Below are 17,766 nucleotides of genomic sequence, written 5' to 3'. Positions count from 1 at the left end.
GAAACACTCAGCCCATCATCCTAAAAATGTGTCCACTACACTGCCTCATTAACTTTTATTAACCAATTCTTATTCTGCACCCATAAAAAAAATATCAAGTCTAAACATGAAATTTGTGATCATTATGCTTCATATATTTTGTGAAGGCAGCAGGAGATGAATATTATTCAGCATGACTGCATGACAAATGATAGAAGAATCAGCAAGTACGTGCGGCCTGGAGGAGCCGGGGATCGAACCACCGACCTTCTAATTAGCGGACGACCCGCTCCGCCTCCTGAGCCACAGCCGCCCCAAGAGCCCTGGTTCGCTTTCTTTATTATTTTTAGGCCTCGTACAATATTCCTATAGTATCCCAACAAACATTTTTATTCTTATATGCAGCCACATTTCTAACATTGGTATGAAATGTCAGTACATTCCTGTGATAATGTCTATATCAGACATCCGACATTACTTTATTCAGATGTATTTTGGTTATAATTTATTATATAATAAGACATACTTTTGTTGGTAGTCAACAGTGAAGTTTATTATATTTTTTAGATCCAAGGACTGAAATAATTACCTTTTTGTCACCTTTTGAAGAAGAATAAATTGATTTTGTAAATTTCTCAATGAGATAGAACTGTTGGTCTCAGCCACACGCACTTGATAGTACTTCTTTAAAAGCCTGGGTTCAAGAGCACAACCTCTTTCACAATTGTTCATTATATCGTTGCTTTTCGTGTATACCAGCCAGAGTATTTGTATAATATTACAGGGATTGTGCGTCAGTGCCTCCTATACATACAGTATATGCTCTCTGAACAACAGCTTAATATTCTCTACACACCCACATCAGGATCGACAAACCCAGCCTAGTGTTGTGTGCTCGCACAAACACCTCCACCACTTGACTTGACATCACCCCCAGTTTATCACAGTGAAGCTAGAGGCCCCATATCTTAAACATGTTGCCAATTTGGTAAAGTCAGGTGCAAGCTACAGAGTGAAATCTTATCTCCACACAATACCACTTTCACATTCTGTAGTGCAAGTGAGCTCTAAGAAAAAAATTCAGGCTGCGAGTGGTGATTGTATGTGCCGCTGTACTTTCTGACTGATCTTAGTTAAACATGTTTCAATACTGGCAGCAAACGCAGGAGCAAATCCACTGATTTTTAACTGTCCGTGGTAACAAATTTAACCTGCTCACATTATGTAATATCTGCCGCAGTTACTTCTTAGTTTTCTCAGTTTTTTTAAAAAGTGCGATTTCGGCGGTGGTCAAGTTAATTGTGAATGCTTCAAGACTGCACTACAGCATGATGTAAAAATGTTCCACCAAAGTGAAATGTCACTTTACGAGAAACACACAGGCCCACTCTGAGGAAACCTGTAAAAAGCACATGTGAGTTGGGGGCAAGTAAGCTGCTTACTGTGCCCTGCCTGGGGAACCCTGTGACGCTGAGTGGGTCCTGGTTTACCATCTGACAGTATACCCACGGGGAGCCGGGCCAAGCAGCTTTAATTTGCCTGACATCAGTTAAAAAAAAAAAAAAAAAGTCTTAATTGACTTTATAAACTTTATGGCTTTTTTCTCAACGGGAAGGTTTAAGTGCCAGTGTGTTCTGTGTTTGGCATGGGCTTTCCCAAGGGAATGAAGCCCTTTAAAGGGATTTTGAAGGCAGATAAAAGCCTTCTCTTCCAGGGGTGGCAGAAATACAATAGCCATGTTGTCATCCTTGCATACACCTACCAACGGGGTTCTTTCAATACGTCCACAGCGCTGAGGTGGAAAGCCTGCAGTGTCAGCCGACTGTTGCAGAAGGGTTGCAATCGATTTAGCCTTTTAGAAGTATCTGAGGCTAGGCGCCCCCTCGCTCTCTCTTAAGCACTTGAGTCTCTGCCAGGTAGCCCCATCGATTGGGCTTTCCTTTGTGATTTGGTTCCCAGTGATAATAAATGAGGGACAAGAAGGTTGGAGTGCTGTTGCTTTAAAACCAATGATGGGCAGCCATGCAAGTGACTTCACCAACAGCAAAATTGCACATGCGAGCAAAATCCAAGGAATACAGCTGTGTTTACTGGGTAGGTAGGGGCTGAGTGACATGTTTTTACAAACACACACACACACACACACACACACACACACACACACACACATATGTATATACATATTGCACATGCAATACACTCTCATGTCTTAGCGCACGTAGTATCTAAGTTCATACTATGTTCAGGGGAGCAGAAGGGTTAATACGTACACACAGCAGATTAGCTACAGCAGCTTGAGAACTGATAAGCAGAATGAAATTCAAATCACAACCTTCTGGGTTTCCACATGTACTGACTGCATATGTATGATCCCCTGAAGCCCAGGCAAACAGACATATAGCCTCAGGTACAGGTAGAGCACCAACAAACATAAGACGTCTGAGGCCAATACCATATCAATATTTGAGTTCAAAAAAACTGGTGATAATACATCTGCTGATATTTTCTCTTTAAGTTACAGGAACACATTGATGTTTCCTTTTCTACACACAAAGTAAAACAAATTTCTTTGCGATTATTAACTGAGTTGTGACAAATTTGTTGAACATTTAACTTTACTATGAAAGACGACAGGAAAATGAATTATATTACAAGATGAGAGTAAATTCTAAAACAGTAAACCTCCACAGTAATAAAATAATTATATGTAATATTAATTAAACACAAGAAAAGTAAGGGTGGGGAAATAGTGATTGAAAAGCTGACTTTCTCCCTGAGGACTAAGGGGGAGACTTCATAAAAAAAAATATATTTTTGCATATCTCTCGACATATATGACACCAAATGTGATATCTGCCAATAATATCAGGCAGCGGATATATCAGCGAGGCTCCAGTTACAGATTCAACTCTCTATCAGTCAACATTAAACACAGTAAAACAGCTGAGTCTTCCTCCTCACTCTGTTTAATTAGAGGTCTTTCCTTTCTGACATCTGTGCAGCTAACTAGCTAGCTGATGGCAGGGACTACAGAGGAAGGTAGAGCAGAGTTTCAAAGTAGCTGCAGAGGGCGGCCGCTGCTTGAAGGCTTGCTGATCTGCAGGCTAGAGCAGATGATGTGGGGAGCATACGAGTGTGTAGTGTAGGTATGATCGTGCATGTCCTGTGCGCTTGTACGCGTGCACGTGCGCGTTTGAGCGCAGAGAGCTTGAAGCCTGCATTTGCAGAGTGATTCCCCGCCGGCTCAATCGCAGAGCAGACAGGACATCTTTCTTTCATCTCTCTCAGATGTCTGTCAGGAGCTTGTATCATCTGAGGCCGGGCTGAACACATCCTCTCACACTCTAAGTAAACAAGATACTTCAAGGGTTTGTAAATGGGCAGTGGAGGGCTCCTATGAGGTTGGAAAAAAAAAAAAAAAAAAAAAACTTTTATTTAAATTTTCAGGTGTCAGCAACAGTTCTTCAGATGTCAAAAACATCCTGTGACTCAGTGATGTGGTAAATTGGTACAATCACTCACGCGCATTTAAAATCACCTCCCCTATGAAACCTCTCCAATGAAGTAATATTGGTTCTAATTACCTCAATCGTTTTAAGGGAGACGGGAGGGGGGGGGGGGGGGGGGAGATGGGGCAGGCAGATTTCTGCAAAGATAAAAAAGAGAGGTAATTCCAATTTAAAGGCTCCAAACCACTCAGCTTTTTTTTATCGAGTGCTTTTCAACCTCAGGTAAGACTTGAGGTTGAAAGGAGAACAAGCATGTTTCTCGTGTCTCACCCTCGTCAAAACTCTAATAGATACACACAAGGCAGTTTCTCAAGTTCAAATGTAAACATTTCTGCCAGCACCTGAGCAAGCGGCTTTCCCTTTACTAAATAAAAAGGAGAATGAAAAGTGATGACAGGGTTTGAAGAAAAAAAAACAAAAAAAAAAACATAGCAGGCTTTCAGGTGGTGTAACATGCCCTTTAGCAGTCACAGCGAAGATCCTCAATCAGCTCTTGACAACAAACTCCGACTACAGCTAAATCGGAAAACAAACGCACCTCATCAGACCATTCACATCCCTTACGCTGCACACCAGAGAGGCTGCAGGTGTTTGTTGTCGACTCCTTGTTTTCATGGTTCTGATATTTCTTGCAATATTTTGCCGCATCCTAAACCCACACGATTTGAACTGAGCACCTTAACTACTCACTGTAACCGACCACGTAGACTGCAAAACCTGTTAGCTACCCTGTCCAGCCAATCCTGTGGCATGCTAGGGCTGAGCCTTATTTTCAGGAGTCTTTTCTCTTCTGACAAAGCATACATCTTGTTTTCTGAAATTTGAACGGTAGCCATAATGTCAAATAACAAGTGACATGCCTGTGGTGTGAATGTTGCTTACAGCATATACAGTGACCTCAATACACATTTTCTGCAGATTGTAGAGAGTCATACCTGTCAAGTCTCAAGGTCTACCCACTAGATAAAGTTTTAAAGTGTTACAGTCTCACAACTGAAAACTGAAAGGACACAGCAAAAGAGACACAGAAAAAACACGTACAATAAATAATGGTGAAGGTTTTCCACAGTGGAAAGAAGAATACAGAGAAACTGCAGAGATGGCATTGGTTTCACTGGACTAGCACGTAATATGACGTAAGACTTTGCAACACGCTAGTTAAAAATGAAGGACACGCACAGTGTCTTTTGGTAGGAATCATTGAATTTTAACAAAAGTGTTTGCTTACACCGAAAACTCCACAGGATACATTCGATTGAAAAACAATTCCTTGGCTGAACACTACTGCAGATACATACGGCGGTGAGCATGTTACACTGCCTAACACTGCGCCGGTGGAGGCAGCACATAACCGGATCCGACTTGGAGGGAAGCCAAAGACCCCGACCTCCCCCACAGAGACTCAGACTCGAGATTGCGGTAGGAAGAGAGGAGGAAGAGGGCGATTGTTTCGGGCACTCCACTACACAGTCCCACTACTTCTACATCTACTGCACCACATTTACCACCACTTCCTCCTCAGTGCAAACCCCTATGTTTCAGCCCATCGCTCACACTGGAGCCTGTAACATCGAGTGTGAAAAATCTGAGAAACAGAAGGGAGAAGAGTTCACTCACGTGCTACAATAATTTCATGTACTCCAGCGTGTATCGAAACATTGATTGAAAGCATCAAAGGCATACTCTGGAGGTGATCGTTATTTAAGAATTATTTAAGAATCCATTTAAAATACAAAGTTTTCAGAACGTCACGATGCTGAACTCTGTCCTTTAACCTCTTTATATCCTGGGCCTTCGTCTAACAGTGTCTGAGGTGAATGCACTGCACTGCCCTGCACCTCGCATAGGTACGATTCTGACTTACGACCAGTTTTCTTTTTCAATTTTTATCCTTGGTGTTTCTTAACACCACATTGCACTTCACTACACATATTACTTGTGAGACAAGTAGTGTGTATAACAGGGAAATATTCAGCTGAATTGTTCAGGCAGTAGCTTGCTTTTTCCTATTGGTGCAAACCAGGTAAAACTGTCTTGTCGTTTAGGCCCCCAGTGGATGCCTGATGACCTGAGAGTGCCGAAGGCCTAGGCTCCTTTAAAACTAAATTAAAACCATGTCCCTTTACTGGAACCTTTGGTCTTTTACTTGAACTTACCTCTGTTTGATGTCTAAGCAAGTCTGCGCGCCATATTTCTTTTCCTCTTAAAAGAAGTCGCAAAAGCATCAGAAAAATATAAAGCTTGCTTTGATGTACCTTTTACTTATGTTACACATGTGACCTACCTAGACCAAAACAGGCAAATTATGAGCACAATGCAACCTGAGCAAAAAAGAAAAAAAAAATAAATAAATAAAAAGGTTATCCAACTTACATCACGCCTTCTTTCATGTAAACAATAATCCCAAACAGAGCAGCTCAGTTAGACAATAGTTAGAAAAAAAAAAAAAACTCTGCACCTCTAATTGCTTACATAGCCCTTAAACACTGGAACACAAAGCAGAAATAATTGGGGTTGCACTTGACACTAAATGCAACAAAACGCTAGGAAAATACGTATTCTCCAAAAAAAAGCAGCTCTGATTCCACCTCTGCAAGAGCTTTGCGGCTACACTGCCCTTCTGACCCCGGCAAAACAATTAAAAAGCCTTTGGCATACAGGCAGCCTCTAATGGGCCACATATGAGGCTGCTAACAAGACAGAGGTACGGGCACCTGCTGTGCGCAGCCTACTAATTCTGGAGCTTGAACATAGTCGTGGAGGATGGGAAGGGAGCGACAGAGGGAAAGAAGGGATGGAAGAGAGGGAGAAAGGTATAGGGAGGAAGGGGGACAGAAAAGGGAGAGGGAGTGGAGCACAGCAGGGGGGTAACTGTGGCTGTGGGAGTGGAAAGAAAGAAACAGAAAGAAGGAGGGACACAGGGAGCGAGGGAGCGAGAGAGCAAAGCAAAGGAGATGGAAGGAGACAGAGAGAGAGCATCTGCCAACCAAGCTGCATCCCTCTCTCCCGCTCTTATTACAGTTAGGAGGTTGCGTTTGTTTATCATCAGGCCTCGGCAGACTCCCCGCCTGCTCTTCAGATAAAACTAACCGCCAGTGCCACTGGAATTCATTATACACGCCGAGTCGGCAGCTAGCTCACTCAGGTCTGGAGAGGAGAGAAGAAGAGCAGAGCCAGACAGAGGATGGCTTTTCTATTTGAAATTACAAACATCCTCCTTGCTTTTAATTTCTCCCTTTCTCATTTGAATAAAGAGGACAGACGTGGTAATTAACGGGGTATTAAAAAAGCAAGGCAGTGTGCAGTGAGGGAGGGAAAGGAGGAGGAGGAGGAGGAGGAGGAGGAGGGTGAGGGGGTATGGGAGAGAGGAGAAATAGCAGCAGCAGCAGCAGAGTGGGAGAGATAGTAACTAAAAGATGGGGGAGAGAGAGAGAGAGAGAGAGGAGCTGTGGAGAATTAATAACAGGCCAGATCTCTCCAAGGCCTCCTTAATGGGCTGTGACAGGAATTTATTCACACTTAGGCTGGTATTAAATCAAACGCGAGGCGAGTGGCAGGCTGCAGCAGAGGGGTGGGGCAGGGGAGGGGGGAGGGGGGGGGTTCAGGTGCAGCAGAGAGAACAGTGGGGGTCTGCCATGTCTCACAGGTCCAGCATTATAGCCCCCTCGCCAGGGTGGAGGGTCATCTCCAAGGCCTTTTGGGATAGGTAGAAGGATGGAGAGACGAAGCGGGCAAAGGGATGTATGAAGAGAACAAACGATGAGTGATGTGCCAATGACAAGACAGCCTGTCCCACGCCCCAGATGGAATGATTATCAAGTAGTCCGAAGAGCCGCTGTGAATCATTCTCCCTCCATTCTGCAAAATGCACCGTCACTCAGCCAGACAGCCAGCCAGTCAGTCAATCAGTCATCCAATCAGTCAGTCAGGCAGGCAGAGAGGAGGCCGATTCCCACCGACTTGGACGGCACTTGCTACAGACAGCTGGCGAAAATGGAAGCTGCTCAAAACACACAGCTCCGTCCAAATTAGCGCTCAGTGAAAAATTCTGCTGGCAAATTTATTTGTCATATTCTTTGTTTTCCTTCATTAATTGGCGTGTGACCAGTAATGTAGGATATTCATTAGGGCTGTAATTTGTGGTCACTTGGGTGCCACCGAATTTGGTCTTTTTTATTGGAGCAGAAACAGTGTGGATGACTGGGGATCCTGAATTGATATGCACAATCACATTCTACGGCACCAGAGGTCTGCCGCACAGAGATTGAGCAATCGCAACCCATTAGGCACCAATGAATTATGCCTAATGCATCTTAAACATTTATGCAAACACTGTTGACTTTCACACATGCTCAAATAAACTTTACTTCTTCATACACACACTTACATTTGCATAAACTGCAACTCATTATATACTACATGCATTAGAGTGAACATAAGAGACTACTGCGTACAGCCAACGTGGACAAAAAGGCAAACGATCACATTAACATTCGGGAACACGTACACAGCGGAAATATACACATTCAAACACACTTAAATTCAAATCTATATTGTCACACACAGCATGCTTCCTAGTAAAGACACTTGTGGAGAGTGATGAGAGTAATGCCCCCCCATTCCTCCCTCTCCAATGCTGGGCAGATTGCATCACCATCCGTCAGCCAGACTCTGACAAACAGCAATTACCCCAATCGACAGATAACGAGAGCGAGGCTATCACTCACAGCCAGGACGCCCCATAAAGCAGTCAGACATTACCATGGAGGAGTCATTTATCTGCCTCTCCTCTAGTCATCCCCCTTCTACTACCACTCCACCCATTTCTGATCTTTACTTCGACTACCTGTTCAACACCGTCTGCTAACGGGGTGGGCTTCAGGCTTCAGCTGAAAAGAGGTGGGGGGGGGGGGCTCCTATGAGGGGAGCTGGTCACTACTTTTACATGAAGCATGTGACATAAACATACACTAAAGCCTTCACTCTACTGGAAAGTTGAAAATTGTGTTTGACAAAAACATCAGATCTGCGATGACGAGACTGTAATTTTTCCTCAAATAAATACGTGAAACAACACATAAATACCAGGTTTCCATAATGTTTCGAGGTTTGACTGGCGGTCTTCTAATTATGTCATCTCACTGCAACCTTTTCCTCTGCAGTGGTTTCACTGTGCCACCAACTCTTAGTCACAATGCACCTAGTCCCACACATTTGGATGATAGTAGCATTGATCCACATTTTCTTTTGACAATGTCCTGAAAATTAATTAATTGTTTAAGTCATTAAAAAATATTAAATAAATAATAATAACCAATGGTTCCAGTTTTTAAATGGCAGTCTAATGTCAGAGAACACTGAATCTCTTTCAGTTTTAGATTGTTGGGTGAACAAGACGAGAGACTGGAAGAGGTTACCTTCGGGTCTTTTAACATTTTCTGATTAAATAATTAATGGAGGAAACAATTGGCAGATTTATCTATAAGTGAAAATAATCCCTTGTTGCAGCCCTAATGGCAACAGGAAGATCCCCAATTACTGTACAGCCATCAATACTGCGTTTCCAAGTTAGAGTCTCGCTAGCTAATTTCGCTAGTTCTAATGAGTGTCTGGGTGGCATTTTCAAAGGTTATTCTTCTATTAAGGGGATATTAACCCTGAAAGACATGCGTGTTTTTAATCATATTGCAGTTGTGGCGGCTCCCGCTCGTTCTACCAAACAGCTCCGCAACTCTCAGCAAATTTGGAACTGAAAAAGAAGAGCATTAAGCTTTAAATACCAATAGCAGGCTTCTCCACGTCCTGAGTCTGACGACACAGAAGCAACTTCAGTATTTTGGTGCAGTCTATAACGGAAGCAGGGCTCGGGACAGGGGCTATAGACAGGGATTAGGTGGGGATTGGACTGCACTCATATTTAGGGCTAGCCTACACTGCTACTTTGCATTATTCAATCTTGCGAGCACAGAACACACACACATGCACACACACTTCAATGGCTCTCTCCAGATCACTCTCTTCTGTCAAATGGTAACAGGGGTGGTGTCTGTTCCAAGGTTATTTCACTCAGAGCAGAGTACAAAAATCCTCATCCATGGATTTAGAATCCTATTACTCCGCCATCTTATCATTCTGCCTATCACCCTTCCCCATGAAGATGCATTATATCATTGTTCATTATTTACAGCAGTGAGGGAATTTAAATTTTGATAGAAGTCATCTTCTGAAAAAAAAAAAAAAAAAAAAATCTACTTTCGGCTTTTCTAAGGGGAAATATGAGGCTAGCAATCCTAAAGCAGTGTGACATATCAGCTGGAGAGTTTGCAGCATGCTTGGACTTATCTTTTCACTTATGCATCAATCTTCTCTCTCTCAGCATCCTGTTACAGAAGGCATCCCATTTTCCCTGCTGCAGCTGAATTTCATCAGTCATCTGTTATTCCTTTTGAAGACCCTATCTGAATGGGAACGGCTTAACTCTGACAATCCACAGCTGTCTACACATCTTTCAATCCATTCTTTCATCAATCTTTTACCTGTCTCTTCTTTCCTGTACATCAAGAGGCCCCTCGCTCGCTCGCCCGCTAACTCGCCCGCCCGCTCGCTCGCTCGCTGCTGCCGCTATGCACAGTTTCATTCGTTTCAAGAACACCACACGAATGTTGTTGTTTTTTTTTGTTGTTGTTTTTTTTGCATTTTGCAACCTGTTTGTTTCTCTCGGTGTTCCTTCGTCCTTTACCCTCTACTTCACACGTCTAACCTCCCTGACAACACAGCTATCTGTTTGGTCATCCATCCATCCTCAAACACCTTTCCCACCTGAAGAGCCCATTTCTCTTTTACCCTTCACTCAACAGAAAGCTTTCTTTCCATCTTTCTCCCCCCCCCCCCATATCACAAATATTTGATCTTTCACTCAATCAACTTTCTTTATCAAAACATCTCTCTGCCATTTAGCTCTTACTATTCTTTTTCTTTTCTTTTTTTTTTTTAAATCTACCTCCCTCTTTCCTGCCGCCACACCCTCCTCGCAGTCATCCCCCTATCATCCAGAACTATCCTATCTGGCTGGAGTGACTGCAGCAGATGTAGCCAGGACACAAACATCTGCTTCCCCTGTCCTGCTGCATCTCTACTCTGCTGATCAGACTAACCGCTTTAACTCCCCAAAGCTTGCTGTCCTTACTGCTGCCTTAATGTGCAGCTGGGCAGCCTGGGCAAAATCACAGCTAAATATGTTGCAAACACATGAGGCATACACTGCAAATCCCACAGCCAGATTGGAAATGTGTGTTTCTAATAGGTTCAGGTTTTAGGCTACGGGTCGGGCTGGGGATTTAACAATATAAAAACACTGCTCGTAATAGAAAATTTCCTCAATAAAAAAAAAAAAACAACTAAATGTCAAGCTACACTGCTTGGTAACAAACTAGGAACCAATCACATCAGAGAAACAAAGCAGATCATATGCCAGAACGGACCATTCCCCAAATTAGGCACACGGGGCTTGTTTGAGTTGGCTCAACACACCACATGCTAATATTTTGGTATCCAAAGTCAGATAGTAAGACGAGAGAGAGATCCTCACAGCTTACCTAAATGTCAGCAGTGGTAACAAGACATCAGCGGTGAGGCGATAATTTGGCTATGAAAAACCCCTGTTTCCCAGACAACCCCAAACAGTTGTAGGTTACTTAAAAAGTCTGACTGAAATATAATAGATGATGTATACTTGTGTGGCAGGTGCTGTAACCACTCGGTCACCAGAGCGATCCAGATGATGAAAACGTGTTCTGGCAAAAATGAGAGATGCTTTAAAGTTGACCTCAAAACACATGACATTAGACCAATGGCATCTGTTTGCAGTTCATGTCATTCTTGGTCCTTTTTTCACGTTCTTAATTAATAATTTGTAGCAGAGAATTTTAAGCCGGCAGAAGAACTAGTGTTGCCATTTTATTTGAGGACACATGCACACACAATAGCGTGCAGGTGACACACTACATATTCCCGCCGATCTACAAGTGGAAGTAATGTGCAGAGAAACACAGCCTTGGCCACAAAAAGCATTTTAGTGAGTGACTGTGAATATAAACATACATTTTGTTTGTTTACAAGGAAAGGGCACCTTGAAAGCAACAGTGAAATCATAACTTCATTTGCTAGACCAGATAAAAAATAAAATATCATGATGTATTCTTTCCCCATACTGTCCAGCCCTACCACTGTGTTTAAATCTGCATAGGATTAAAACTTACATTTAAAATGTTTCATCCAAACAGGAATGAAATGGTTCTTGATCCAATCAATCATGTAAAGGATGCATCCAACCTTTCCTCTGTTCAGTGGTAACGGAAAGTAGAAGTAATTATCTTTTAATAAGTCCTCTTATTACATCAAGACTAATCAGAAAGATGGAGATAAAGACAAGCAGACGTTCAGTGCGTTCAGAGTATGATCACTTTTAAATAAATTAAACATACCTATCTACTGTATAATGGCTGTTTATGTATATACACTGCATATTAAGGTCTTGCCACTGCATGTATTAAAGGACTGCAGAACATGAGGAAAGCTTCCCCTGAGCGAATCACGGTAGCCTGTCTTCTCCGTCTCTATATGCTCGGATCATTTGACGGAACTCAATTTGCATGCTAATGCTTTCCATAGGAGGAAGGTCAGATCATAAACAAGGTTATTTATCACTTCCATACACAGGTCTCTAATAGGACAAAATTACTTACGTTTTTTTTTTTTAATTTTTTTTATGTACCCTCACTGAAACTCACAGAGAAAACTGAGAGAAGATAAAATATTTCTGTTTTCTTTTTGCCAGAGTGCTGAAAACAAATGTCAGTATTTCAGTGCAGTATTGGATTCAAAGTACTGAAATAAGCTCTTTGTTTATTTATCTATTACAGTATCAGCAGGCTTTTACCATACTCTCTGCGTGGCTTTGTGTGAAAAGGAGATGCTCTTTGTTTTGGACGGGGCTGAGTGCAGCTGAGCGCAGGGTTCACTGCAATGTTTTACTGTAGTGTTAACATTTAAAAGCAGCCAGGGGAGCTGTGCTGAGCTCTTAAAAATAACCAATTCTCATCTCTGCTGCCGACACTCCTGACCTTGGACCATTATCATTGCAGCACACACTGAAACGGCTTGGCATGCACAATCTGTATGGCGCCAGCACAATGCACGTACAAAGAGAAGAAACAGAAAAGGGGCTTGAGCCTGCACGAACACACACTGAAAGCATGTGTGAAAGCAAACGCAAACACAATCTTGTCTCTCTGAAGGAAGAACAAAAGCTCTTTCTCTCACTCAATTCTCTCACACACACACACACACACACACACACACACACACACAAATATACAAACATAACAAATCCATGGCAGACGAGGTAAACTCAATAGGCCACCTGAATAATGTATGTGTTTTAACCTGAACCTTTGCCATGCCGTGTCCATAACTACTGTACTTGGGTGAGATATGCGAACTGCTGGGAGGTATTGCACACGGCTGCTGGCTGTTTACCTCACCTGTATCTCTGGTTGGGGTTTATCCACCCAAGGCTGATATTTGCACGTGGCGTTTTCATGTCATCGTGATGGGCCCGTTTCCCAGCGAGAGATTAAACTTAATCCTGGACATGAAAATAATCTATGATGGCAAATGCCTAAAAAAAAAAGGGGGGGGGCAGGGTTTTGTCAGTGTTAAGAGCCTGTGTTATGTCCCAGTGGTCAGTACAGCAATGCTTTGCAGGACTGGAACAAAAAAGAATATAGCAGTGTTTCTGCTATACTGTATATGTTTAATTATTGCAACTGCCAGAATGTAAGGAAATCTCAATTACACAACTCTGCAGAGGGCTTTTGATTTGAAATAATGGATACAGGAAGTGGATACTCGTTGCAAGCAAGAGGAAGAGAGAAAAAGGTCATTGTGAATGGCAGGGTCTGACATTCCCACTCTGGATTCACGGCCTGCACAGGGACAAGGAAATGATGCCAGCACATTAAAAGCGTTCAGAACATGGGATGGCTTTTATTGTGAAGCAGCCACAGGAAATGCAATGCATCTGACATCAGCTGTTCATCAAATATGTATCCACAAAACAAGACATAATATGTTTGGGGATTTTTTGCTGTAACCAGGACAAGCACAGGAGTCGTCAAATCAACCAGGACTTAACTTTAGAAATTAAATATTACAGTCAAACACTTCCAACTTCTTGCAGTGTGGGTATTAGTTTCTCTCCCAGCCTCATCACAGCAAGACTGTTATTAATTTTTTATTGTTGGTTTTACTTTTATACTACTATTAAATCTGAGAGACCATCTTTGTGTGTGTCTATATGCTTAGATGTACCTTACTTCGTCTGCAGCATTAAACTAAGCCATGACTCAGGCTTCAGTCTTTCTGCAACAAACTTTCAGACTTTGACTGACAACATGGCGTGTCAGTCTGGAGAAAAGCTCTCTGCTCTGCACTTCAGAGTGTCATAAAACAGCCTCTCTATCAGAGCTGGGCAGAAACATATCTGACAGTGAATAAATTTGAAAAAGCTCTCAGGTATGTTTGATGCCCGACACTTGAAAACATTCCAAAACAGGGAAAAAAAAAATCCAAGTCGTCTCCTCTTTGTGTTTAATACACGACAAGCTACTATCCTGCTCGATTGTAGCATGCTGATTGTCGGCTAATCTTTATTCAATGAAAAACATTTCTTCACTTTTTGCTCATTAGCTCACTTATACAAATATCTTTTAATGCATACTGACAACACAAAGTCAAATTCATTCCTGCCGTTTCACGATGTGGCAGAAAACAGAACTTGCGAATTGAGAGTTTCACCCTCAGGCTTCAGGTTTAGTTCTTTTTTTCAACACAAATGTCCAGTCCAACACCCTATCAATGCTGCCATCACAGCAGCCTGGATGTGGATCTCACACTTCATCTTATCCGCATTTCTGAAACACCGAGTCACTGAGATTTTTGAACTCCTTTGCTTGAGGCAGCAACCTGACAAAGCTAATCCACAGTTTTCTGGTACAGTACCATAACCGCAGATGTTGAGGCGCTGACTCTCATCCAAACAACTAGACACTCTGCCTCAAACTGCCCCAGTGTGCGCTGGAGGTCGTGCTTCACTGAAGTCACCAGAACTGCGTCAGGTGCCTGAGAACACACTCCAAACTTTTCATTACCAAGATTACGGACATAGCTTTTATTTTTTAGGACCAGACGGTTTCAGCTCTCCTTATTTCCATGATACCCCCAACAAAACATCCTGAAGGGTACGGTCCTGAGCCCTGTCCCAAAAGAAGAAACAAACAAACCTTAACCCAAACTGTAGGTGGTCTGCTAGAGTTGCATGATCCAAAGTCAGATCGTCCTATCATCATCCTGTGAAGTCGCCAATAGCCAATATGATCAGGGGGTATCAGCAGTGATACCAACTCAACAGACCAGATCAGTCTATCACTGCTTAGACATCTCTGTCTGAGAGATAGACAAGCGAGAGTCATCCAACTCTGCCGCCAGCACAGAGAGCGTGTCGGTCAGGTTCAGAATTTTGTCAAATTCTTCTGATTCCTTAGGTCACAAACACAGACTGCTGACTAGATACTTTATCTTGCGTGGGAGCAGAATACAGCACAGGCTACAAACTACACAATATTATACAGTGCTTGGTATGACCGCCTACATGTACCTAGTCCCTAGAAAATGTTGTTTAAAGGTGGGCATGATGCTGCTGAGAAATGCTATTAAACACACAAACTCTATCAGCACTCAGACAATAAGGTTTATCAAGTGCAGCCTCTTTAAATTTTTTTTTAATTTGTTCAAGCCTCCTGCTTACAGCCTGCTTACTTTCCAAATAATGGAAAGTGGGCTATTAAAGCCTCAGGTTAAAGATGATGAATAAAATGACTAATCTGTAATGAACTGCAGGCCTAATTATTATTTCTTATCTTAAATATGATACTGGGCCTAATGTTTTCCCTAAAGCTCAGGTGATATAATATGATTTAAAATGTTTGGAGGCATTACAGCTGGCCGGGAATCGAAGCTGTTTCCTATTCAGATGAAGAACACCATACCTTGTTGACCTCCAGGATTTCTCTCCTCTCCTCGGTGGCAGGGCGGCTCTGGCCGGCTGAGCGGTCCTCGTGTTTGGAGCTGTCATCCTCCACAAAGGGTATCAGTTGCTGGAAGCGACAGCAAACAGAAATCAGGTTATATTATTTAGTGTAACTGTAAGTGGATGACTTTCAAAATGCTGACATATTAAGTTAATCACACACAGCGGGAAAACACATACAGAATCTAAATTGTGGGTTTTGTTAGCGGAAAGTTTCCTTTACCAAAAAAAATAGTCCCAACAGTTATAATCATATCTTTCTGGGATGAAACTCAATCATTGATGTACTTTTTACATGTGCTTCTCTCCTCTTATTCATTTAGTGGTCTAAAGATACTAAAAGCTCTCTACTGCATATTCACATTTTTCAGTGGGAGAGCTATACGCCTGCTGAGTTCAGTTGCAGGTGAGAATTATGTGCATATTGGCAATCTCGACGTATGAGTGCTAAGCCACACTTAAGATATCCCTGTGCTGTCTCGTAATCTTGTTCCCATGAAGTGGTGAAAATGGGGATTCTGTGTAAGCTCTCGAACACAGGCTGAGCCTCACTCGTCTCTCCTCAGTGAGAGACAGGACAGAGAGAGAGAACGAGAGAGAGAGAGAGAGAGGGGGAGATTAATTCATTTTTAAACGCTCTGTGTGCTTGACCTTGTCCGCTTGACACCACAGTGAGGCTGATGTGCATGGGCCTTCAGGCGAAGGCTGCGTTCCTGAGGGTCACTGCCCACTGCTTTGCATCACACTGCCCCCTAGTGGTCACCCCAGGGAGAGGGGGGAGCAGGAGGCTTGCTGCAGTCACACATCAAGTAATGTCTGAGTGTCTTGAGAACATACTGTTCCCACTCTCATGGTGTAAACGTAGTCAAAATGTGGTCTGTGCTATTCTACAGCAGTTCCAGGAAACTCATAACATCAGTTATGTTGACATTAAGTCAATATTATAGTTTCACTCTCTCAGAAGCTACAGACCAATTTCCCTGCACAATTTTAAGGCATGTGATACCAGGTTTTATGGGTTTCAAGCTCCAAAGATAAAAACACAGCAGCTCATTATAGTTTCTGTTGCGAGGAAAAACTAACAGCTCCAAAAATTACCATCTCCAAAGTTTCCTTTTCAAAACAAAAACCGTCATACCAGACAAGATCACAAACACAGATTAGGTAGGAGACTCTCCAGACAACCAGAAGCCAATAAAAACTGCCATACAGTGGGAAAATACACCTTGCTTCAATAATGACTTGGCACAAAGCTAATCTAAATTGTGCAAAGTCTTAGGTTATTCTGCAGCGTCTGACCTGAGGTTGTGCAGCTGGACCGGAGGCCCTGCGGACGGTAGACAATGATTCAAGAAAGCTGCTTCATCTGGAAGCAATGACTGACTGATGTATGAGGACGGTTGGAGCTGGGCAACATCAACACTAACACGAAAGAAGTAAAAAAATGAATAAATAAATAAATAAATACACAAAGGCAGACAGAATGTAGACAAACAAATTACAAGAGAGGGAAAGATTGCAAGGAGGCGGGGGCAGGGAGAAAGGTGGGAAGAGGATAAGACAGAAAGAGGTGAAAGGAGAAAACAAAAAACTGAATAAATGGAAGAGAGAATACGAGAAACACAAAGAGAGAGACAAAGAAACCGAGCTGTAAAAATATGGAAAACTTTCTGTGCTCCTGTCAGTTTCCAGGGCGGAGCTCCATGCCAAACTGTAAACTTTGACTCTTGGAGGGAGAAAAGACGGCAAGGATATGTGCAGGATATTATATCAGACAAACTATGAGCTTGTCTCTGGCTCAAGAAAACTTTAAAGTAGGAAAAAAAGCAAGTTTTTTCATTAGATAATTTCAGACCAAAGCCAATGACATATTGAATTTTAAAGGTATAGTGGGCTGATTTTGGCAGCTTGTGGGGGGAAAAAAGAAATGTGCTGAGTAGGGTGGGAAAGATGGATGGAGCGGGTATAGCGTGTGTGTGAGTGTGTGTGTGGGTGAGTGTGTGGGTGGGTGCACATGAAGCCATGCAGCGTGTGTGTGTGTGTGTGTGTGTGTGTGTGTGTGTGTGTGTGTGTGTGTGTGTGTGTGTGTGTGTGTGTGTGTGTGTGTGTGTGTGTGTGTGAGAGTGTGCC

At 42.7% G+C, this 17,766-nt stretch overlaps 1 protein-coding gene across 2 annotated transcripts in view; it reads right to left on the bottom strand.

Annotated features, from left to right (window-relative positions):
• med30 (mediator complex subunit 30) overlaps positions 1–17,766 on the bottom strand; it is a 45,452-nt gene that overhangs the window by 18,958 nt on the left and 8,728 nt on the right. For both annotated transcript variants that reach the window (XM_022746947.1, XM_022746948.1), the window contains exon 4: positions 15,596–15,703. In XM_022746947.1, coding sequence (XP_022602668.1) covers positions 15,596–15,703 — 108 coding nt within the window. The remainder of the gene's footprint in view (positions 1–15,595; positions 15,704–17,766) is intronic.

This window comes from Seriola dumerili, unplaced genomic scaffold (assembly GCF_002260705.1).
Source record: "Seriola dumerili isolate Sdu_G_001 unplaced genomic scaffold, Sdu_1.0 BDQW01000110.1, whole genome shotgun sequence".
In the NCBI taxonomy this organism is placed as follows: Eukaryota; Metazoa; Chordata; class Actinopteri; order Carangiformes; family Carangidae; genus Seriola; species Seriola dumerili.
Note: the sequence above shows the minus strand (reverse complement) of the source record. Positions and strands in the feature narration are given on the sequence as shown.